The 25,000-nt window shown below is 40.5% G+C and overlaps 3 protein-coding genes across 7 annotated transcripts in view; 1 reads left to right on the top strand and 2 right to left on the bottom strand.

The window, feature by feature from the left end:
• The window catches only part of cep57 (centrosomal protein 57), an 18,509-nt gene extending 6,533 nt beyond the window's left edge, over positions 1 to 11,976 (top strand). The window contains exons 5-10 of one of the 3 annotated variants that reach the window (XR_013797437.1): positions 194 to 370; positions 472 to 570; positions 743 to 811; positions 993 to 1,204; positions 2,823 to 2,960; positions 9,486 to 9,616. Coding sequence is in view for 2 of the 3 variants with exons in the window: in XM_079611153.1 (XP_079467279.1) it covers positions 194 to 370; positions 472 to 570; positions 743 to 811; positions 993 to 1,204; positions 2,816 to 2,960; positions 9,486 to 9,626 (843 nt within the window). In the remaining variant the exon portion in view is untranslated. Of the gene's footprint in view, positions 1 to 193; positions 371 to 471; positions 571 to 742; positions 812 to 992; positions 1,205 to 2,815; positions 2,961 to 9,485 lie in introns of all 3 variants that reach the window. The other 2 variants (XM_079611154.1, XM_079611153.1) reach the window with 2 other exon arrangements.
• The window catches only part of LOC306997544 (uncharacterized protein), a gene marked incomplete at both ends in the record, with an annotated part of 351,005 nt that overhangs the window by 197,105 nt on the left and 128,900 nt on the right, over positions 1 to 25,000 (bottom strand). The gene's annotated exons all lie outside the window — the stretch shown is intronic.
• The window catches only part of LOC306997724 (protein NLRC3-like), a 52,860-nt gene continuing 40,908 nt past the window's right edge, over positions 13,049 to 25,000 (bottom strand). For 2 of the 3 annotated variants that reach the window (XM_079611143.1, XM_079611144.1), the window contains 3 exons: positions 17,936 to 18,109; positions 15,123 to 15,296; positions 13,049 to 13,458 (listed from right to left, as the gene is read on the bottom strand). In XM_079611143.1, coding sequence (XP_079467269.1) covers positions 13,449 to 13,458; positions 15,123 to 15,296; positions 17,936 to 18,109 — 358 coding nt within the window. In that variant the 3' untranslated portion in view covers positions 13,049 to 13,448. The remainder of the gene's footprint in view (positions 13,459 to 15,122; positions 15,297 to 17,935; positions 18,110 to 25,000) is intronic. The other variant, XM_079611145.1, reaches the window with a different exon arrangement.

Below are 25,000 nucleotides of genomic sequence, written 5' to 3'. Positions count from 1 at the left end.
CACACACTCACTCACTCACTCACTCACTGACTCACTCACTCACTCACTGACTCACTCACTGACTCACTCACTGACTCACTCACTCACTGACTCACTCACTGACTCACTCACTCACTGACTCACTCATCTGTCCCACTGAAGCAGGTGTGTAGAGACAGACTCATTCATCCTCCTGTGTGTGTGTGTGTGTCAGGTGTCTCTGGAGCGTGTGTGTTCTGTGGATCAGCTGTGTAAGCTGGATGTTCTGGAACAGGAGTATCACAGACTGACGGAGACTCAGAGCGTCACTGAGAGGAAGATCCGAGCGCTGGAGAGGAAACTACAGGAAGAGGAACATCAGAGGAAACTGGTGCAGGAGAGAGCAGCTCAGGTGTGTGTGTGTGTGTGTGTGTGTGTGTGTGTGTGTGTGTGTGTGTGTCAGTCAGTCAGTGTGTGTTTGTGTGTTAATCATGTCCTCTTCTCTGTTGTCAGTTACAGACGGGTCTCGAGGTCAATCGTCTGCTCCTTCAGTCTGTCTCTCCTCGTCCTCATAAACACAGTCGAATCAGACAGAAGAAAAGCTCCTCAACGGTAAACGAGTGCAGGATCAGATTCTCTCGTTACGACAAACACTCAGAGCTGATGAAGTCAGAGAGACATCGCAACTCTGTTCTGCCTAACATCGTCCACTTCAGCAGCTTTACAGTGTTAGTCATATCTGAGGGGTTTGTTGATGTGTGTGTGTGTGTGTGTGTTTCTGCAGAGAGAGCCGTCCGTCCCGCAGCCGCATTACAGACTTAGTCTGGGAGACGTGCCGTTCGTGACCGGGACGGTAAACACACACACTCGCTTTTCAGTTTGATAGTGTGTGTGTGTGAGAGAGAGAGAGAGAGAGAGTGTCACTAATGTTTTTTTAATGATAATTTCTGACACCGTTTAAAGTTTTTTTTTTTATTAAAGTTATTTTCTGAAGTTAGTCATGACTGATGTTTAATCAGCGTCTCTGTGTTCAGTCGACGAGCTCGAGTCACTCGGTGCGAGCAAACGTGCAGCGGGTCCTTCATCTCATGAAGCATCATCATCCTCAGCTGTGTAACGAGCGTGTGCTGGGCCACGCCCCCTCCTCCAGTTACCCCGCCCCCTCCCCCACTGGCTCCGCCTCCTGCAGGGCAGAGCTGTCGGAGCTGCTGCTGACGCTTCAGGACGAGTTCAGACACATGAGCTGGTGAGGATCAGTCCAGCTGTTATGTTCATTAATAACACTACTAATATTACAGTGAAAGAAAATAAATGTTAACTGAAAAACTGTTTATTTTTTTGAAAAAAATTCTTAATTGTCTTGATTAAACTGAAATGATTATAATAAAAATGTAGTATCAAATAACTAAACTAAACTAACTCTATTAATTAAATTAATAAACTTATTTGGTTTAAACAAACAAATAAAAACTTTGGACTAGTGTTATTATCATTAACTTAAAGTAAATCTAGAACTAAAAATATTCAATTTAAATAAAATAAATGTTAACTGAAATAAAATCAAATATAAAAAATCTTATTTTTTAGTGAGTCGACAAGACAACATTTCTAATTTTCGTTTAATTTAACTTAGAAGTACTAAAATGACTAAGACTGGAATTTAAAATTTTTTTACTATATAGTTCTTTGTCTAATCTTTAAAAATAAAAGGACAAATAACAACAAAAAATTAATAAACTGACAAAAAGTAAAATTAAAAGGGAAAATATGAAAATAAAAACGAATTCATAATATTAATAAATACGACAATAATGAATAAACTGACAAACTGACATGTGCTATTATTGCTCATTAAAAATATTACATTGAAATAAATGTTAACCGAAATACTGTATAAAACTTCAGTTAGTTGACATAACATTCTTAATGGTCTGTTAGTTGAACTTGAAGTACTAAAATTACTAAGACTGGAATAAAATATTTGACTGTGGTTATTTGTCTAATGAAAAATTATTATATATATATATATATATATATATATATATATAAAACATAATAAAAAACACTAAACAATCATATTTGGTTTTAAACAAATAAACAACCATTTTTTTATGGAAAATAAAATACTAATAAACTTTGATCTCATGTTATTATCATTAACTAAAAGTAAATCTATTACTAGAAATATTCAATTGAAATAAAATAAATGTTAACTGAAATCAAATAAAATATAAAAATCGTATTGTCTTGTCAACTAACTTAAAGTATTTATTTTGTTTAGTTTAACTTGGAAGTACTAAAATTACTAAGATTAAAATGAAAAATTAGACTGTAGTTATTTGTCTAATTTTCTAAATTAAAGAAATAAAATTAGACAAAACTAATCTAAAAATAAAAAAAGACATAAAAATAATATTTGGTTGTAAAAAAATTAACAGAAAAATTAACAAACACAAAATGACAAAACATTTAAATGTATATAAAAAAAATGCATAATATTAATAAAAACTATAATGAATAAACTGACAAAAATGCAACAAAATGACAAATTAAAATGGAATATATATATATATAAATACTATATGATTATCGTAGTATTTTTTTCTGTCATTTTTCACTCACTCTTGTGTCTTCTTCACTGCTGTATTGTTTTATTGTGTGTTTCCAGCTTGAGTTCATTCAGCGCTCCGAAAGAGTGAATCACTGCAAATCAATTTATTCATAATTTCAAAAGCTGGTGACCACGATCAGTCAAGCTCCAATAAACACATTAAAGTATGAAAAAAGTAGCTAATCTGTGTGTGTGTGTGTGTGTGCGTGTGATTGTGTGTGTGTGTGTGTGTGTGTGTGTGGTCAGCGAGCAGCAGGAGTTGTCCACACAGATCCAGTCCTGCGATCCGGATCGACTCCGGCAGAGGATGGAGCGAGAGATGGAGACGCTCGTGAAGAGAATGGAGAATAAAGGAGAACAGATCGCTGAAGTCCGGCGCCATCAAGCTCAGGTAAACTATTACTAATCTTATTACTAGCGCTGTGTGGAGCCAGAGCAGTCTCAGAAATAATACATTTACAAATCAAAATTCACAAATGCACAAACAGACTCTTACACTATTTTTGAATGTTAACCTGTCAGGAATGTCTCAAAAGCAGTCCACACGTGTGATGATTTACAAATGCAGATTCAACGATTCATAAATACATGTAACATCATTCATTGATGGAAATTAATTCGAGAACTTGATATATACATATTAGTGTAAACATTTTAAATGTATTTAAATGAGATGCATTTGGGGAAATATTTATGCTTTTACTTGTGTATTTATGAATAGTGAATGTATTATTTTTGAGACTGATCTGCTCCATAGTGTTTGGTAGGGATGGGACGGTATGAAAATTTAAAAAAATCACGATTATAGTGACCAAAATTATTGTGATTATCAATATTATCACGGTTTTGTTAAAACGTTATGAAAGTGTTCGAAAATAACTGATGCTCACACTGAAAACATTTCAACAAGTTTTATATTTGAAAATCAACAAACAACGAATAAAACAAGCAGCTCTGTGCACTTATTAAAGCAAGATTCTATTCTGTGGCATTTCCTTCCTTATAATGACCGTCGTCATAACGCATTATAACACAGCGCACATCCATGCATCACAACGGGCGCGCTCTCGGTTCATTCAAATACAACTTGCAGCTTGCGTCTCCGTTTTTGAGTGTATTGAAAATTTTATCAGAGTGGATTTATTGTTTACAGAGATTGGTCATATTGTTGTGATCATCTTGACTGGACGATTGTTTTGTAACGTTACGCTGTAGGCTACAAAATGGATTTGTTAACAAGTAAGATTTAAAACATTAATCTAAATTCAATATGTCCCCGTAAGTTAATTATGTGGTTAAAAAAATCGGTGTAATAAGTGTACAATGAATTATTATCCCTTAAATGTCACTCTTAATAGTAGTCTTGTTTGAACTTGTTCGTTCGTCTTCGGCTCAAAGCCATTCGCTGCGAACTTTTCTTTGCGGAAGCTTCACGTTTATTTCAAGCGAGTGAGATAAAATATTTAAACTCAAAACAACGTTTTGTACCCAATTATTTCCCAGACGTAGTTTTGGTATTGAGGTCAAAGTTAACTTGCCTTGTGTTCGCTATACAGGGAGTGCAGAATTATTAGGCAAATGAGTATTTTGACCACATCATCCTCGTTATGCATGTTGTCTTACTCCAAGCTGTATAGGCTGGAAAGCCTACTACCAATTAAGCATGTTAGGTGATGTGTATCTCTGTAATGAGAAGGGGTGTGGTCTAATGACATCAACACCCTATATCAGTGTGCATCTCTGTAATGAGAAGGGGTGTGGTCTAATGACATCAACACCCTATATCAGGTGTGCATAATTATTAGGCAACTTCCTTTCCTTTGGCAAAATGGGTCAAAAGAAGGACTTGACAGGCTCAGAAAAGTCAAAAATAGTGGGATATCTTGCAGAGGGATGCAGCAGTCTTAAAGTTGCCAAGCTTCTGAAGCGTGATCATCGAACAATCAAGCGTTTCATTCAAAATAGTCAACAGGGTCGCAAGAAGCGTGTGGAAAAACCAAGGCCCAAAATAACTGCCCGTGAACTGAGAAAAGTCAAGCGTGCAGCTGCCAAGATGCCAGTTGCCACCAGTTTGACCATATTTCAGAGCTGCAACATCACTGGAGTGCCCAAAAGCACAAGGTGTGTAATACTCAGAGACATGGCCAAGGTAAGAAAGGCAGAAAGTCGACCACCACTGAACAAGACACACAAGCTGAAATGTCAAGACTGGGCCAAGAAATATCTCAAGACTGATTTTTCTAAGGTTTTATGGACTGATGAAATGAGAGTGAGTCTTGATGGGCCAGATGGATGGGCCCGTGGCTGGATTGGTAAAGGGCAGAGAGCTCCAGTCCGACTCAGACGCCAGCAAGGTGGAGGTGGAGTACTGGTTTGGGGTGGAGTACTGGTTTGGGGTGGAGTACTGGTTTGGGGTGGAGTACTGGTTTGGGCTGGTATCATCAAAGATGAGCTTGTGGAGCCTTTTCGGGTTGAGGATGGAGTCAAGCTCAACTCCCAGTCCTACTGCCAGTTTCTGGAAGACCCCTTCTTCAAGCAATGGTACAGGAAGAAGTCTGCATCCTTCAAGAAAAACATGATTTTCATGCAGGACAATGCTCCATCACACGCGTCCAAGTACTCCACAAGAAAGGGTATAAAAGAAGAAAATCTAATGATATGGCCTCCTTGTTCACCTGATCTGAACCCCATTGAGAACCTGTGGTCCATCATCAAATGTGCGATTTACAAGGAGGGAAAACAGTACACCTCTCTGAGCAGTGTCTGGGAGGCTGTGGTTGCTGCTGCACGCAATGCTGATGGTGAACCGATCAAAACACTGACAGAATCCATGGATGGCAGGCTTTTGAGTGTCCTTGCAAAGAAAGGTGGCTATATTGGTCACTGATTTGTTTTTGTTTGGTTTTTGAATGTCAGAAATGTATATTTGTGAATGTTGAGATGTTATATTGGTTTCACTGGTAAAAATAAATAATTGAAATGGGTATATATTTGTTTTTTGTTAAGTTGCCTAATAATTATGCACAGTAATAGTCACCTGCACACACAGATATCCCCCTGTAATAGCTCAAACTAAACACTACTTCCAAAAATATTCAGCTTTGATATTGAGTTTTTTTGGGTTCATTGAGAACATGGTTGTTGTTCAATAATAAAATTAATCCTCAAAAATACAACTTGCCTAATAATTCTGCACTCCCTGTACAACAGTGATGGTCGCACAAGACGACTCGGCAGATTTGAAGTATTTCTGTTGCAGCGACTTTTTGTTCTGCAGACTGGGTGACCATCCTCGACTAGTTCCCTCGGGACTTTTGTAAAAGCCTAAATATGACCAGATATCATATTTAGATATCATTAGATATCATTCGTGCTTGTGTTGTGATATGTGTTGTGCTTTATGGCAAAATGGCGCCCAGCGTGGCAGACGTGTTTGCGAGGTGCTCCCGCTACAGGTTTTTTTTAGTATTTATTTTAGTGTTACTGTGTACAGTTAATGTAAGGTGCAAGTACGGAAGGATCGTGAACAGCAGAGAAGCACTTTTGAGCATCAAAGTAGCTCATTATGAGCATAATTTGGAACTTTTTATCCAACCATACCTGGACACCAATTACATCCGGCCAGCACGGCGGAGACGAGGCAAGAGAGGCGGGCTACATGCTAGGCTAAAGGCCAGAGCTACACGACCACCGCTACCGAGTCTGCTGCTAGCTAATGTACGCTCCCTTGAAAATAAAATGGATGAGCTGAGAACCAGGACAACAACACAGCGTGAAATCAGAGAGTGCTGTACTCTGATTTTCACGGAAACCTGGACTACAGACAACACGCCAGATTCAGCCATCCAACTTCAGACCCACTCTGTATACCGCGGAGACTGCACATCGGCCTCGGGGAAGAACAAAGGTGGCGGCGTCTGTGTCTACATCAACGATATATGGTGTTTAGACACTCAGGTGATGGAGAAACATTGTTCAGTGGACATAGAGGTGCTGATGGTTAAGTGCAGACCCTTTTATTTACCGAGGGAGTTCAGTGCTGTGTTTCTTTTGGCTGTTTACATCTCGCCGCGGGCGAACCGGACCGCAGCACTCGGACTACTGCACGATACTATCAGCAAGCACGAGACTGCGCACCCCGATGCTGTGTTTGTTGTGGCAGGGGATTTTAATCACTGCAACCTTCGGACTGTCCTCCCCAAGTACCATCAGTACGTGAGCTTCCCGACGAGGGACAACAGCATTCTGGACCACGTCTACAGTAATGTTATGGGTGCATACAAGGCAGCACCCCGCCCCCACTTCGGACAGTCCGACCACATCTCCGTGTTTCTATATCCATCTTACAGGCAGCTCCTCAAACAGGCTCCCGCAGTAAGTAAAACTGTTAAAGTATGGAATGAAGAAACTGATTTTATGCTACAGGACTGCTTTAACAGCACTGACTGGGATGTGTTTAAGACTGCTGCTGTGAGAGAGGACTGCACTATGGATTTAGAAGAATATGCCTCAGTGGTTATTAGCTACATCAGCACATGTATAGACAACATTGTCCCCATTAAGTGCTATAAAACATTCCCAAACCAAAAACCCTGGATAAACTGTGATGTAAGGTCTATGCTACGTGCCCGTTCCACTGCATTTGCCTCTGGTGACGCTGAGGGCTACAAAAAGGCCAGATACGATCTATGCAGATCCATCAGAGAAGCCAAGAGACAGTACAGAGTGAAGCTGGAGGGATACTATACCACCGCGGATCCCCGGCGCATGTGGCAGGGCCTGCAACATATCACAGATTACCGGCAGAGGAGCAGGGAGGTCACAACTAACCAAAGCACACTACCAGATGAGCTGAATGAGTTCTACGCCCGCTTCGACACCCTCAACACCAGTAGAGGGACGATCCCAACAGAGGCAGCACAGAGCTCTCCATTCACAGTGACATCAGCTCAGGTGCGCAGGACACTGGAGAGAACGAATCCCCGGAAGGCAGCAGGCCCTGATAACATCCCAGGCCGTGCACTGAAGGTCTGCTCAGCGGAGCTGGCTGAGGTACTAACGGACATTTACAATCTATCCCTCTCACTATCGTTTGTACCCACCTGTTTCAAAACCACTACCATTGTCCCCCTCCCCAAGAAAAACACTGTAACATGTTTAAATGACTACCGTCCCATCGCACTCACTTCAATTGTGATGAAGTGTTTTGAGAGGATAGTCATGACCCACATTAAAAAGACCATTCCAGACACACTGGACCCCTTACAGTTTGCGTATCGTCGGAACCGATCCATTGATGATGCAGTAAACACTGCCATCCACACAGCCCTCACACATCTGGAGAACAAGGATACATATGTTCGAATGCTGTTTATCGATTACAGCTCAGCATTCAACACGGTCCTCCCAACCAAGATGGCTGAGAAGCTCCTCATCCTTGGACTGGTACCTTCCCTCTGCAGCTGGGTCCTGGACTTCCTTACAGGCAGACCCCAGACAGTCAGAGTTGGTACCCAGACATCAGGTACAAGGACGGTGAGCACAGGGACACCCCAGGGCTGTGTGCTGAGCCCTCTGTTGTACACCCTCTTCACTTATGACTGTGCTCCCACTCAGCGCAACACCACCATCATCAAGTTTGCGGATGACACAACAGTCATCGGCCTGATCACTGGTGGGGCTGAGACAGACTATAGGGAGGAGGTGGCTCAGCTGGTGTCCTGGTGCCACACAAATAATCTCTCCTTAAATGCAGAGAAAACTAAGGAAATGATTATCGACCCGAGGAGGAGGAGAGATCAGCACGGCCCACTTTACATCGGTGAAGCACAGGTAGAGAGGGTGAAAACCTTTAAATTCCTCGGTACCCACATCAGTGAGGACCTCTCCTGGTCTCACAACACCCAGCACATTGTCAGTAAGTCTCAACAACGGCTGTACTTCTTAAGAAAGCTGAGGAAATTTGGTCTGCCCACCAAACTTCTTAGCAATTTCTATAGATGTACAGTGGAAAGCATCCTGACTAATTCCATCACAGTGTGGTTTGGAAACTGCACAGTACAGGAAAGGAAAGCTCTCACGCGTGTGATTAAAACTGCACAATATATCTGTGGAACAGCTTTTCCATCACTTCAGGACATTTACAAAACCCGGGTAACTAAGAGGGCACATAACATCATCAAAGACACTACACACCCTCAGCGTATACTGTTCACATTGTTACCTTCTGGCAGACGCTATAGGAGCATGAAAGCCAGAACATCCAGACTTAAAAACAGTTTTTATCCACAGGCCATTAGGCTGTTGAATGACTCAGTCTTTTGACACTCCATATTCGTATTTTTATTCACTGTTTGCACTGAATGTTTGCATTGTTCAATGTATATGCTTTTTATAATGCCTTTTTAATGTTTTTCTGCCAAATGCAATTCCACACTTGCATCTTATAAAATGTACACAATATATTTAAATTTTTTTATATTGTGGGAAACCTTTGCAACTTAAGAATTCCATTGCATGGTGTAAAATCTGTGCATATGACAAATAAACATCTTGAATCTTGAATCTTGAATTCATATTTAGTCTTATTGCAAAACATGCAACTGTATCTGAATATCATGTGCAGAATTAGAATAAATTTTCTATTTTCCCAACCCTAGTTATAACTAAAGTCTGAAATATAATTTTAAGAGGTCTTGGAAAACTGTGAATCACGATAAGACCGAATGTGATTATTAGTTATTATCAGTCTCGTGATTTCAATGTTTATTTGATGGTGTTTCTATTGTTTAATGCTGGAAGACATTTCAAAATAAGAGTCCTACTGTATTTCTGAAAGACATTACCACATTTAACTGTTGTAAGTTTGATGTTGAGATGGTGTGTGTGTGTGTGTGTGTGTGTGTGTGTGTGTCAGATGGAGAGGTTGAGGAGGCGCAGTGGTAAACAGAGTCCCGGTGGAGGATCGGTGTCGGTGCGAGTCAGACCCGGCGAGCGGATCAGAGAGAGTCTGAGTCTGCTGAAGGACATGCGCTCGCTGCAGACCTCGCTGCGCTAACTCCTGACGCCAGCGGGTTTAGCGGAACACTCGGGTCCATGGCCCTAAAACATGCCCGGGTCAAAGGTCGCTAACTCCTGACGCCAGCGGGTTTAGCGGAACACTCGGGTCCATGGCCCTAAAACATGCCCGGGTCAAAGGTCGCTAACTCCTGACGCCAGCGGGTTTAGCGGAACACTCGGGTCCATGGCTCTAAAACATGCCCGGGTCAAAGGTCGCTAACTCCTGACGCCAGCGGGTTTAGCGGAACACTCGGGTCCATGACTCTAAAACATGCCCGGGTCAAAGGTCGCTAACTCCTGACGCCAGCGGGTTTAGCGGAACACTCGGGTCCATGATTTTAAAACATGCCCGGGTCAAAGGTCGCTAACTCCTGACGCCAGCGGGTTTAGCGGAACACTCGGGTCCATGGCCCTAAAACATGCCCGGGTCAAAGGTCGCTAACTCCTGACGCCAGCGGGTTTAGCGGAACACTCGGGTCCATGGCTCTAAAACATGCCCGGGTCAAAGGTCGCTAACTCCTGACGCCAGCGGGTTTAGCGGAACACTCGGGTCCATGACTCTAAAACATGCCCGGGTCAAAGGTCGCTAACTCCTGACGCCAGCGGCTTTAGCGGAACACTCGAGTCCATGGCCCTAAAACATGCCCGGGTCAAAGGTCGCCAACTCCTGACGCCAGCGGCTTTAGCGGAACACTCGGGTCCATGGACCTAAAACATGCCCGGGTCAAAGGTCGCTAACTCCTGACGCCAGCGGGTTTAGCGCAACACTCGTGTCCATGACTCTAAAACATGCCCGGGTCAAAGGTCGCTAACTCCTGACGCCAGCGGCTTTAGCGGAACACTCGGGTCCATGGCCCTAAAACATGCCCGGGTCAAAGGTCGCTAACTCCTGACACCAGCGGGTTTAGCGGAACACTCGGGTCCATGGCCCTAAAACATGCCCGGGTCAAAGGTCGCTAACTCCTGACGCCAGTGGGTTTAGCGGAACACTCGGGTCCATGACTCTAAAACATGCCCGGGGTCAAAGATCAGCCCAAGACCTAAAGAGAGAACACATTGCAGTTTGCCTGAAAATTATTTTGACGACTTTTTTTTTTGACGACTATTTCTTTTTTTACTGTACGATACTATAGTGTAAATGGTTTAATAAATCATTTAATTGGGCATAAAGGCAGTACAACAAATATAAAAAATGTAATAACTATATATATATAAAAAAATATATTTCATAATTGGCATAAAATGTGCTAATTTGTCATTGAAAAATAATGTCACGATGCAGAGAATCTCCAGGTTCAGAGTTTTAATTATGTAGAATATCATTTGTTATTGTGTCCTTCCTTGTGGTGTGTTTTTTTGGTCATGTGACCCGGACATGTTTTTGACATTCACACTTTGATCTCGGTTTTGTTTGTTTGTTTTCTGATGTTTGTTTGGAACAGGTTTTGTCGTTCAGAATCATCAGTGATTAAGATTCAAATGAATGAAGATTAACAAGCAGATGAAACTGTTTTCATTGGTATTTGTGATTTTTACCACATGAAGATGTTTTATTACGTGTTGAGGAATGTTTCTAATGAACTACAGCTTCTTTTACCTCAGATATTACCCAGAATTCCTGTGTGCTCCTGCAGGACTGAATATTTACTTGTTTTTCATGTTTAAAATTAATATTCTCGACATTCCAAGAACCAGTTTGGTGTAATAACACTTTACAATAAGGTTTCATTAGTTAACATGAAGCAAACAATACTTTCACTATATTTATTAACATTTCTATGATCAACAGTTGTATCTGTTAACATTAACAGCACAAAACATTTTGATTAATATTAACAATGGTTAATAAATGCAAATATGAAATAAAAATGTTGTTAATGCATTAACTAATGAAAGTGTCACCTTTGACTTTTATTATAATATATATATTTTTTTTCATGATAGTGAAGGTGAAATGTGACCAGGTAAATTAATATTACGGATTTTATTTGAATTGATCTGAGATTTGTTAAAGCTACGGTGTGTGTGAGAGTGTGTGTTTATACGCTGGTGCTCAGAATGACTTGAATTTAAAATGTTTGAAATATTTGTTTACAGCACTGAATAAACATCACATGAATGACGTGTGTTTTGATTATTTTGACCGCTACACCAACGGGGTATTTGAAGAAATTTATTTAAATGAAAAGTTATTTATATTTGCATTCATAATCCTCAACTTCATGTACACAAAAGACACAATCAGCTAGTACGATATCTACACAAAAGTGTGTCTCCATGCAGACCTTCAAAAATTACCGTTTGGCACTAAATTACTCTAGAAAACACTCAAACTGGAGACTTATTGATAATATTTCAGTAACACTACAATAAGGTCTCATTTGTTGACATTCATTTCAACAGTTTACAACAATAACTTCAGTTTACAACATCTGTTAATTACTGAAGAGGATTAGGGCCAAGCAATAATAAAAAATAAATAAAAAAATTGAGATTAAAGTCATTATAATGCAAGATTAAACTTTACATTTCGAAAAAAAGTTTAAATAAAACATTGAGAGTAAACTTATACTTTGAGAATAAATTTGTTGTTTCAATAAAAAAACTAAAGCCGCGTTTCCACCGAAATTACCCGGAACAATTTGTCCCAGGAACTTTTTTCCCAGGAACTTTTTTTTGCCCAAGACCGGTTGCTTTCTGCGTTTACACCGCGGTCTAAAGTACCGGGGAGATTATAAACTGCGCGCGTCCGCTCCTCCCAGTCTGCGACGGACATAATCAGTTTTGATCGCCACATTATAATAAGTATGGAGGAGATTCAAACTGTGCTGAGGTTGTTTGTGATGTATTGGTTTACTAATGAGGTCATTAACAAAACGGCAGAAAAGAGACGAGCACTGATACTAAAGCATGTTCAGAAAGCTCGTAATGCTATAAAATTAGACGATGCGGACATTGACCGTGAGACGGCTGGGACGAACGCGCAGAAAATTTCCTGTTACACAAATACGCTTAATAAAGCCCGAACCTCGTCGTCGGTCCAGATGTGTTTTTTTATTATTAAATTCCATATTTGCAGACAGACTCTTACTGCATGAAGCCACGAACCGCAATAAATTTTAAAAATGGCGGTTAAAATCATAGACAGTATAAACACGGTTAAAATAGAATGCTGCGTGGAGTCATCCAATCAAAATGCGGCGTGAACACAACCAATCAGCATGTTCAGCGCACAAGTCCCGCCCCCGGAAGTTCCTGAACTTTAAAAAAGTACTACCTCGCCAGCAGGGACTTTCGGAGGGGGAAATATTTACCCGGAACTTCATTTAGACCCTGATTCCTGCGGTGTAAACACCGAGTACCAGCCCAAAGTTACTAGTTCCTGGGGAAAGTTCTCGTGGTGGAAACGCGGCTTAAATGTTCATTACGGTTTGAAATCGCTGGTGTTTACACTGGACATTAATGTAATGTGCACTGACTTAATCCAATGACCTATCTTAGCCTAATCTATTATCTGATAGCATCCTCTAAAACTACTCATTTAGAGAGCAATCATCAACTAGCATGCTTTAATACACAAGTTAATTTGAGTCAGATGTACTGATAATATACAATCTTGTTCTTTAAACGTCTTATCTTTTAAGAGTGCATCACCAACGGTCTGTCCTCATCAGGTCTGTCAGAGGATCGCTGAAATCTAAATGAAGTCTTAATTTATAACAGTGAAGTCCCTGTATCTTCAGTCTCTGTTGATTCTGTTGACTGAGTCTCTGTAGTGGATCCTTATTCTCCATCAGATGATCATCAGAAGATCAGACTATCATCTATACCTAAAATAAAACATGGCGTAGTTTAGAGCGGCAGAAGCTCGCGGTCATTTACACTGAACCAAAACAATATCAGAGTCATCTTTGATACTAGGGGCTGTGGTTGGTCAGACCCGTCATATTTTAAGTTTGCTTTTATGCAGCATTGTGTCTTTCCACAGAACTTTGAGCAGACACAGAGCCGCTTTAGAGCCGCCTTAACTCGCCGGTGTAAAGATGCCTATAGAGACAGTTAAAGCGGAAAAGCTGAAAATAACATTCATATTATTTCCACAATCAGTCACAACACTATGAGCAGAATTAAACTCTCATTACAGTTTAAAGTTCAGAGACCTACAGAAACTGAAGCTGAATTTAAGACTCATTATCTGATGATCTCAGACAAAATATTCACATACACACACACACACACACACACACACAAGTCTCCATGAAAACGAGTTTTCGCTGAAAGCAAGTTCGTGAAAGGTTGGTATCTCGTGAACACTTTTACACAATCACAAATTAAAAAGTGTTATAAACAATATTTTAAATTCTGAATAGTTTTGTCAGTGTGTTAATGTCGACCAGAGAAGCGATTGCTCCTTCTTTAGAAAGTTAACTAGTCGCAAGTTTGAGGTAAAATGCATTTGGGTTGTCGATGTCAAAACACTATAAGCTGTGATTCAAATATTAAATAATGTTATGTCATTTTTTACTCCTACACTGAATGTTTGCTTCAATCCAGAGGAGTGTTGTGTATAGGGTAAATTTAGTGTAGGTTGTATTGTACAGCTGTGGGATTTGTATAGGGTGTGAATTTTGTATAGAAGATGTGTAGATTTTTGGTACGGCGTGTGGATTTTGTAAGAGGTAAAGGAATTTCACTGTTAATTAATGATGTCAAGTACAACATATGCAGTATTGTATTGCTATTCAACTCCAGTGATGTGCCATAGAGCTGCTGCACATCTAATGCTGGGCTGTCCCATTCATTGAGTAGCCTAGTTAATTTTGAGATGGTTCCTCTTAATGTGTTGACCCTCTAGAGTTTATTTCTATTGTTCATGTTCTTTTCTCAGATTGAGCTCCTGACTCTGACAGCAATGTCTTGTGTGGCTCAGAAATGGGTTGAACACTGTTCATGTGTGTCTTCTTTAGTCTGTTGGCTATTTAGGTGTTCTCCTGGCACACGTCACTTACACACTTTGCACTGACTGCGGAGTCTTGTGTAGACTGTTTACATATTTGTGTCCATATGTACATTTGATGTACTGGTGTTATTGGTGAATAAATATTTCTAAAATTGTATGATGTTTTTGTTGAGTTATTATTACACAATACTTTTTTCTGATCTTTTTGAATCTTGCCCCTGACAAATAACTCAAATTACAAAAAAAAGACTAAAACTAATAAAAACTAAACTAAAACTAAGCATTTTCAAAAACTAAAAGCTAAACTAAACTAGCAAACCCACTTTAAAAACTAATTAAAACTAAACTGAATTTGAAAACAAAAGGTCAAAACGAAATAAAAGCTAATGAAAAATGCAAAACTATAATAACCTTGACACACACACACACACAGTTACTGAACCTAAACCTTTACTTTTATTTCTAGCGAGTAAAACAGCCGTTGGAACTTTAAATGAAAGTATGAGGGTGAAAATAGTTAAAAACTATTCTTACACTAGTGTCTCCAGTTTATAATGTGGATCATCCCTCAGATCCTTCAGCAGCTTCACTCCTGAGTCTCCTAGATTATTCCCAGACAGATACAGTTTTCTCAGGTGTGAGGGGTTTGATCTCAGAGCTGAAGCCAGAGCAGCACAACCTTCATCTGTCACACCACAATAACTCAACCTGTAGAGAACAATGACACACATTAAGCCCATATCCAGAGATAAACATTACACTTACAAAATAAATAACATAATGCTGTCAATATTACATATATACAAATACTCATTAGTTCATGTTTTTAAATTACATCAGTTAGGATTAAATATACAGTTTATACAGTATAAAAATAATTATTTCTATGGAAAGACCCCATAAAACATGGAAACCTAACATGTGTGTGTGTGTGTGTGTGTGTGTGTGTGTGTGCTTAATGTATTTGTAAACATTTGGCATTTAAAATAACGCATTTATCGATTACATTGAATAACCACTAGGTGACGACAAGTGGCTGTTAAAAAATTATTTGTTATTGAATTATTTACTCAAGAGAATGTAGTTCTGTATGATGCTTCTGAAATAACACAGAGATGTGATTAATTGTTTTTGTATATATGACTCTTATTCATCATGTACAGTCTGTATAAGTGTATGATGTAACTTTCCATTTAAAAAATAAATCGTAATACCAAATCGCAATATTGTAGAAACGCAATTCTTAAAAATCGCAGAGAGACGAGAGTGAAAGAGAGAGAAAGCGAGAGAGCGCGAGCGAGAGAGAGAGCGAGAGAGAGAGCGAGAGAGAGAGCGAGAGAGAGAGAGAGAGAGAGAGCGAGAGAGAGAGAGAGCGAGAGAGCGAGAGAGAGAGAGCGAGAGAGAGTGCGCGAGAGAGAGAGCGAGAGAGAGAGCGAGAGAGAGAGAGCGAGAGAGAGAGAGCGAGAGAGAGAGAGCGAGAGAGCGCGAGAGAGAGAGCGAGAGAGCGCGAGCGAGAGAGAGAGCGAGAGAGAGTGAGAGAGAGAGAGAGACAGAGAGAGAGAGAGCGAGAGAGAGATAATTGGATAATCACTATCCTGTGAAATCTTTGGTCTTTTTTGTTGTCTTTTGTTTGTTTTTGTTTTTATATATTTTTTTGTCAATAAAGCTTTCTGAATTGAGAGAGAGTGTGTGTGTGTGTGTGGGGCCAGGTCCTGCAGCACAGCACTAGCTACAGCTGTGTGTGTGTGTGTGTGTGTGTGTGTGTGTGTGTGTGTATGTGTGTGTGTGTGTGTGTGTGTGTGTGTGTGTGTGTGTGTGTGTGTGTGTGTGTGGACAGAGTTGACAGAGAGAGAGCAGAAGTGTATGTGTGTGTGTGTGTGTGAGAGTGAGTTGACAGAGAGAGAGAGCAGAGGTGTGTGTGTGTACGGAGAAAGAGCAGAGGTGTGTGTGTGTTTGTGTGTGTGTGTGTATGGACAGAAAGAGAGCAGAGGAGTGTGTGTGTGTGTGTGTACGGAGAGAGAGCAGAGGTGTGTGTGTGTGGACAGAGAGAGAGCAGAGGAGTGTGTGTGTGTGTGTGTGTGTGTGTGTGTGGACAGAGAGAGAGAGCAGAGGTGTGTGTGTGTGTGGGAAAGAGAGAGAGAGAGAGAGAGAGAGAGCATAGGCGTGTGTGTGTGTGTGTGTGTGTGTGTGTGTGTGTGAGAGAGAGAGAGAGAGAGCAGAGGCATGCGTGTGTGTGTGTGTGTGTGTGTGTGTGTGTGTGTGAGAGAGAGAGAGAGAGAGCAGAGGTGTGTGTGTGTGTGTGTGTGTTTGTGTGTGTGGACAGAGAGAGAGCAGAGGTGTGTGTGTGTGTGTGTGGACAGAGAGAGAGCAGAGGTGTGTGTGTGTGTGTGTGTGTACGGAGAGAGAGCAGAGGTGTGTGTGTGTTTGTGTGTGTGTGTGGACAGAAAGAGAGCAGAGGAGTGAGTGTGTGTGTGTGTGTGTGTGGACAGAGAGAGAGCAGAGGAGTGTGTGTTTGTGAGAGAGAGAGAGAGAGAGAGAGAGAGAGCAGAGGCGCGTGTGTGTGTGTGTGTGTGTGTGTGGACAGAGAGAGAGCAGAGGTGTGTGTGTGTGTGTGAGAGAGAGAGAGTTGACGGAGAGAGAGAGCAAAGGAGTGTGTGTGTGTGTGTGTGTGTGTGTGAGAGAGATAGAGTTGACAGAGAGAGAGAGAGCAGAGGAGTGTGTGTGTGTGTGATCTACAGCACATAGAGGATGAGGAACACTTTCTGCTCTAAATATATCAATATAAGAAACTTTTCTGCCCAGATTTGAAACCTTGATCCCATCATTCTCTGAACTGAGTGACACTGAGTGAATGTCCTTCTTACTCGGAGAAGATGATAGTACAGCTGCACTAGCGGCTAAATATGTGTTAGCTATTCACACTAATGAACCATATTGTAAAGTGTTACCTATTTGTATTTTAAGTCATTTTAAAGGCTGTTGTTCACTTGGATCTATTTTTATTACCACAATTTTTTTACCGATTACTCGATTAATCGATGGAATAATCAGCAGAATACTCGATTACTAAAAGAATCGATGCTGCAGCCCTACATAAGAGCTAATTACACAATAACACTTTGTTAATTACAGTGACAATGAATGAAGAACTCACTATTTGTATATAGTCTCTTAATATATTAACTACAACTTATATACTATTCATTAACTAATGATGTAAATGTTAATGTTGAGCAGGAATCTGTCTCTGAACCGCCGGATGGGGCTTACGCCAAAGATATATAGTGTACACTATCTACATATTGATCCTTATTCACTCCGAGTCTTTATGGTGGAGATGATCTTACCACAGTTCCTCCAGTTTACAGTGAGGATTCTCCAGTCCAGCAGAGATCAGCTTCACTCCTGAGTCTCCTAGATTACTATATGACAGATCCAGTTTTCTCAGGTGTGAGGGGTTTGATCTCAGAGCTGAAGCCAGAGCAGCACAACCTTCCTCTGTCACACCACACTTCCACAACCTGTAGAGAACAATGACACACATTAAAGCCCATATCCAGAGATAAACATTACACTTACAAAATAAATAACATAATGCTGTCAATATTAAATATATACAAATACTCATTAGTTCATGTTTTTAAATGACATCAGTTAGGATTAGGGGATTAAATATACAGTTTATACAGCATAAAAATGAACATGGAAACCCAACGTGTGTGATTGAGTGTGTGTGTGTGTGTGTGTGTGTGTGTGTGTGTGTGTGTGTGTGTGTGTGTGTGCTTAATGTATTTGTAAACATTTTAAGGAACGTGTGAGTGAGTGAGTGAGTGAGTCAGAGAGTGAGTCAGTGAGTGAGTGAGTGAGTGAGTGAGTCAGAGAGTGAGTGAGTGAGTGATTCAGTCAGAGAGTGAGAGTGAGTGAGTGAGTGAGAGTGAGTGAGTGAGTGAGTGAGAGTGAGTGAGTGAGTGAGTGAGAGTGTGTGAGTGAGTGAGAGTGTGTGAGTGAGTCAGTGAGTGAGTGAGTGAGTGAGTGAGTCAGTGAGTCCGAGAGTGAGTGAGTGAGTGAGTGTGTGAGTGAGTCAGAGAGTAAGTGAGTGAGTGAGTGAGTGTGTGTGTGAGTGAGTGAGTGAGTGAGTGGGTGAGTCAGAGAGTGAGTGAGTGAGTCAGAGAGTGAGTGAGTGAGTCAGAGAGTGAGTGAGTGAGTCAGAGAGTGAGTGAGTGAGTCAGAGAGTGAGTGAGTGAGTCAGAGAGTGAGTGAGTGTGTGAGTGAGTCAGAGAGTGAGTGAGTGAGTGAGTGTGTGAGTGAGTCAGTGAGTGAGTCAGTGAGTCAGAGAGTGAGTGAGTGAGTGTGTGAGTGAGTCAGAGAGTGAGTGAGTGAGTGAGTCAGAGAGTGAGTGAGTGAGTGTGTGTGTGTGTGTGTGTGTGTGTGTGTGTGTGTGTGTGTGTAAGTGAGTCAGTGAGTGAGTCAGAGAGTGAGTGAGTGAGTGAGTGAGTCAGAGAGTGAGTGAGTGAGTGATTCAGTCAGAGAGTGAGTGAGTGAGTGAGTGAGTGAGTGAGAGTGTGTGAGTGAGTGAGAGTGTGTTAGTGAGTCAGTGAGTGAGTGAGTGAGTGAGAGAGTGAGTCAGTCAGAGAGTGAGTGAGTGAGTGAGTGAGTGAGAGAGAGTGTGTAAGTCAGTGAGTGAGTGAGTCAGTCAGAGAGTGAGTGAGTGAGTCAGTCAGTGAGTGAGTGACCCAGTCAGAGAGTGAGTGAGTGAGTGTGTGAGTGAGTCAGTGAGTGAGTGAGTGAGTGAGTGAGTCAGAGAGTCAGAGAGTGAGTGAGTGAGTCAGTCAGTCAGTCAGTGAGTGAGTGAGTGAGTCAGAGAGTGAGTGAGTGAGTGAAAATAGAGAGAATCTGCTTGTCATATGCGTACATATTAGATGCGTCGCGTGCAGGTCTTAAAGGGCACCTATTATGGAATTTTGAACTTTACCTTTCATGTAGTGTGTAACATAGATCTAAGTGAACAAAAACATCCTGCAAAGTTTGAAATATGAAAGTGCACCGTATATAAAGTTATTGTCTTTCAAAAGTAAGAGTCGACTCGGAGTCATTTTTATGAATCGTTAGAAGACCGAAGCTTTTTCTCTGACTAGATGACGTCAACTTGTCAAGTTATTTGAATACGATACGCCCACTTATTGCGCTCCAAGGCCAGGGAAAATATCATGGCGACGAGACGCTGTGTTCTGAAGTGCAACTTAAAAGCAAACTTTTTTCATCTGCCCAAGGAGGAGCATTTGAAGACTAAGTGGCTACAATTCACTATACCACAAAAGTATAGTCCGAGCCTTGTGCTTTGTTCGCGTCATTTTGAAGACGATTGCTTTTTAAATGCAATCAAACTTGGATTAGCTGATATTGAAGGAAGGTTCAGTTCCAAGTGTATTTGCATCAGCTTCCTCCACCGTATCACAACCTGTAAGTGTTATTAATAATTTTTGCTTTTATATTTTATGTAGCATGCTTAATAATTATTTTGTTTGTTGTGTAAGCACCGTTTAGCTTCTAGGTCTTCAATGGCAATTGTATTGAGATATGTGAAGTGTTTGTCGTTGTTTTCGGAGTTGTCTAAAGAATAGAGTAATAACTGTAACGTAACTGCATTTTTTTTTTTTTTGCAAAAACGTTATGTTTATGCATCGGGCTAAAGCAAACAAAGACTGATTGTGCTTTTACAATATGAACTCTGGGCTATGCTCGCTAACATAACATTAAATTATTTATCTTATTTTTCGTTTTTTACTACAAACTATAAAGCAGTGGACTATAATCATTATTATAATACAATTTAATTGATAAAAGCATCATTGTACTCCGTGTTAAAAATAAGTATTATCTCTGTAAACACTGCTGGGTCATCTGACCAATCAACGCAGATTAGCGTCGCGCAAAGGAGGGGTTTGGAAAACGAGTCGTTAAACGAATCATTTGGGAGTCGGTGAGCAAATCAGGTAAAAATAAATGCATATTATACGAAAACAAAAGTGTTTTTTGTCATTGCATGCATGTAAAACTGTTGTTGGGGACTCCCTAAACAACATTAGGAACATTTTAAATGTCATAATAGGTGCCCTTTAAAGAGACAGTAGCCCTAATAGTAACATACAGCCGCTTGTCCCTAAACGGGATATATATCGATATTCAGTCTAAATATATCGCCCAGCCCAGTGTGTGTGTGTGTGTGTGTCAGAGAGCGAGCGAGCGAGCGAGAGAGAGAGACGAGAGAGAGAGAGAGAGCGCGCGAAAGAGAGAGCGAGCGCGCGAGAGAGAGAGAGAGAGAGCGAGAGCACAAGAGAGAGAGAGAGAGAAAGAGAGCGAGAGATTGAAAAATATTGTTTAATTCATAATTTAACATTCAATTCAACATTATTACATTAATCCTACACACACTTTGTGATTTTAAAAAGATAAAACCATCTCTCCATCATCATCAACATCACAAAGAACATTTGCAACAGACCATTTTTCAGCAAAAGACTGTAAATTGTTTGTCAATTTATAATAAGCATATTCAATTCTAAGGCGAGCTGCTAATAATCCTAAAAACACCCCAATCACTTCTTTTGACCCTTCTTTCTGAATCATATGTTTCCTTGAAAGCCATATGGAAAGTTTATCCACTCCAAACACATAATTCATCAAAACATGTGTTTGTTTTTTCTTTGCCGAATACCTTGGTCCAAAAATAAATAAAGGAAAAGAGAAAAATTCTCCCCAACTCAAACTCCACTGTTCTAATAAATGAAACAACTCTCCTAACCTACAACATCCACAGAACAAATTAACCAAAGTTTCATCGTGGGTGCAAAAGGGACATTCCACCCCTTGACTGGGATCTAGATGTGCTACATGTTTGTTGGTGGCTATGGCCCCATGTACTATCCTCCATTGGAGATCCCCTGTTCGTTTATCGATTGGTAACTTATACAGAGATCTCCAACAGCCTTTCACAGACTGATCTGGCCCAAAAAAATCAAACCACCTTGATGGTTTCATTCCCTCCAAAGATCTCATATGGAGCATTTTCACACACAGAATATACATTCCTTCCTTGCCCAGCTCTTCAAATGACCCCAGCTGTACATTTGAAAAAGACAGAAAACTATTCTCTATGCCAAGCCCCTCTTCCACTGTTAGAGCTACATCAAGGTTGGGGAAACCATATTCACACCCATCCTCCCACTGACCCAACACATCACTGTCACTGGCAAAAACTTTCAGTGACTGTGGCAATGACTCACAGACCTCATCCACAATTTTTTTAATCAATCTCTCAGATCTTATATTGGCCAACTGACCCAGTTCAACCAAGGATGAGCGCATGGCTCTAAAGAGATGACCTAGCTTTGTGCATCCTGCCTCTCTCAGTGCTGAGCGTAGACTGGCAGACTTTAACGACCTTACGCAAATAAAATCATTAAAAAACAGAGGCTCTTCAAAGAGCCACATTCCAGGCATCGCAGTTAAATCTCTTGAGAACTTCAAAATCTGCCAAGCATGTAAAACAGATTCATAGAAAGATGTTAAATCTCCAAAATCTACTTCTTCAGTTTTTATCAGAAAAAATTGCTTACTGTACCCCAGCCTCCCTGCCTTCTGTAGAAGCAACTTTGCAGTTTCATGCCACCTCAAACCATTCCCATATAAATATCTCTGTGATGCTTTTAATCTAAAAGTCGCGATCCGGGAAGATAAGTCAACAAGTCCCTGACCCCCCTCACAAAGAGGAAGATAAAGGGCTGCAGCTCTGATCCAATGACAGCCTGACCAAAAAAAATCTACAATTTTTCTCTGTAAACTTTCAATCAGTGCTTTTGGTGGATTTAGCACCATGAATTTATGCCATAACATGGATGCAATCAAGTTATTCGTTACTAAAACACGTCCTCTGTATGACATCTGGGCAGCAACCACCTCCACCTGGACATTTTTGCACACACCTTCTCCATTATTCCCTCCCAGTTCTTTTCTTGAGACTGCTGTGTGCCAAAGAAAATACCCAACACTTTTAATCCATTTTTCCCCCACTTTAAACCTCCAGGTAAACAAGGCAGCTTTTCATCTTCCCACTTTCCCACTTGTAAAGCTTCACTTTTATCCCAGTTGACTTTTGACGAGGAAGCCTTCTCATAACACTCCAAAGCTTTTACTATTGTACATATGTCATCATCATTTTTGATAAATATATTAATGTCATCAGCATATGCTGACACCACTAAAGGGGAGTCGGAATCACAGTTTGGTAACCTAAGTCCATTCAAGTTATTCCTTAACAAACATAAAAGGGGTTCAATAACCAGTGAATACAGCGGTCCTGAAATAGGACAACCTTGCCTTATTCCTCTTTCTACTGGTATTGGTCGACTAAGTCCCCTCCCCACTTTGACCATACATGATGCACCGTTATAAAGGAGACTTATCCAGGCTATAAATCTCTCTCCAAAACCAAAAGCTTTTAAAACAGAAAACAAAAACCTGTGATCAATCCTGTCAAAAGCTTTCTCTTGATCCAGGGATAAAAGTCCGACATTCTGATCATACACCTTACACACATCTAATACATCTCTCATTAAAAATAAATTGTCCATTATAGTCCGATCTGGGATACAATAGGTCTGATCCATGTGCACAAGTAAGCCAATATAAGGCTTCAGCCTATTGGACAGAGCTCTAGAAAGCACTTTGTATTCAGTACATAAAAGCGCAACAGGCCTCCAGTTCTTAAGACGAGATAAATCTCCTTTTTTAGGAAGTAATGTTAAAACAGCTCTTCTACAAGATGTTGGAAGCAAGCTTTGTTCAAAAGAGCTCATCAGGACCTCATGAACATCAGGTCCTATAATCCCCAGAAGTGCTGAAAAAAGTCTATGCTGAGTCCGTCTATTCCCGGTGAGTGCCCAGAGGTCAGCTGATTAATAGCTATGGTGAGTTCCTCCAAGCTTATTCCTTTATCCAGCTCAGTTTGTTCAGTTTTACTAAGCTTAGGCAGACCTTCTAAGAGTTCTTGTACGCATTCTTCATCACAATGTTCTTTGCCATACAACTCTGTATAAAACACTGTGGCGCATCTTCTCATTTCACCTCCATCTGTTGTTACATGCCCATCTGGACATCTCAGACATGTCATGCGCTGATCATTCACACTGCTTTTTTTCCAAGTTAAAGAAAAAAGTGCTTGAGGCATCCATGTCTTTTAATTGGATGTATCTTGACCTCACAAGGGCCCCTTTAACTTTCTCTTGCAGCAAGGAACTCAGCTCCACTCTTTTAGCTTTCAACGTGTCATTGCTTTCAGCCTCCCCACCATTTAAAAGGCCATTTTCGATCTTTCTTATGGCCTCCTCAACCTCCTTTATGGCCTGTTTTAACACAACAGAAGAAAAATAAGTATATTGTTGACCAAAAATTCGGATTTGGGCCTTTCCAACCACTTATTTAAAGACTCAAAATAATTTTTCTTCTCTTTCCACTTCTGCCAAAGAATTTTAAAATTCCCACAGAATGTTTCATCTTGAAGCAATTTATTATTAAAAAGCCATTAAGATCTACTAACCTCTTGTTTAAAAAAAACAGTCACAGTGATAAGGTGATGATCAGAAAACACAACTGGTCTAATTACACTATCGGTTAATTTTGATCAAAGTCCTTGTGACAAATAAAATCTATCCAACCTTGCTGCACTCACTCTTTCATCTGAGATTTTAACCCATGTATATTGCCTTTCATTGGGAAACTTAAATCTCCATGCATCTACTAGATCAAACTGAACCAATAAACTTTTTAAATTCCTGCTAGACTGTAAATGTGGCTCCTCACTAAGCCTATCTTTATTAAAATCAACAGTACAGTTCTAATCCCCGCCTAGAATAAGATAGTCAAAATCATTAAGCTCCAGGGCTTTCTTTATATTATTGAAAAAATCTATTCTTTCAATCCCAATGTTAGGGGCATAAATATTAATAAAACAATAGATTGAACCCTCTATGCTAGCTTTAACCATTTGACCTCGACCTTTAACTAAATCACAGGAACTTAAAACGTGAATTTTTGAGTTACTAGAAAAAAGTATTGCTACCCCTCCACTCACATTACTCCCATGATTTAGAAAAATGTGACCACCCCAAGACAATCCCCAATCAACTTCATCTTTTATTATACTATGGGTTTCTTATAAAAAGATTATGTCCCTCCTTAACCATTTCGCGCTTCTGTCTATCTCTCCCACCATTTATGTTTAAAGAGCCCACTCTTAAACTCCCCATAGAAAAAAAGGAAAAGAGGGACAGACAGAGAAAAAAACTATGCAAAAAGTGCAACATGATCGAGGCTGACATCACTTACTTTTTACTAGAGCTTTCTTTCCTTTTCTA

Source organism: Phoxinus phoxinus (genome assembly GCF_949152265.1).
Source record: "Phoxinus phoxinus genome assembly, chromosome: 4".
NCBI lineage: Eukaryota > Metazoa > Chordata > Actinopteri > Cypriniformes > Leuciscidae > Phoxinus > Phoxinus phoxinus.
The sequence above is the reverse complement of the archived record's forward strand: the minus strand, read 5'-3'. Positions and strand labels throughout refer to the sequence as shown.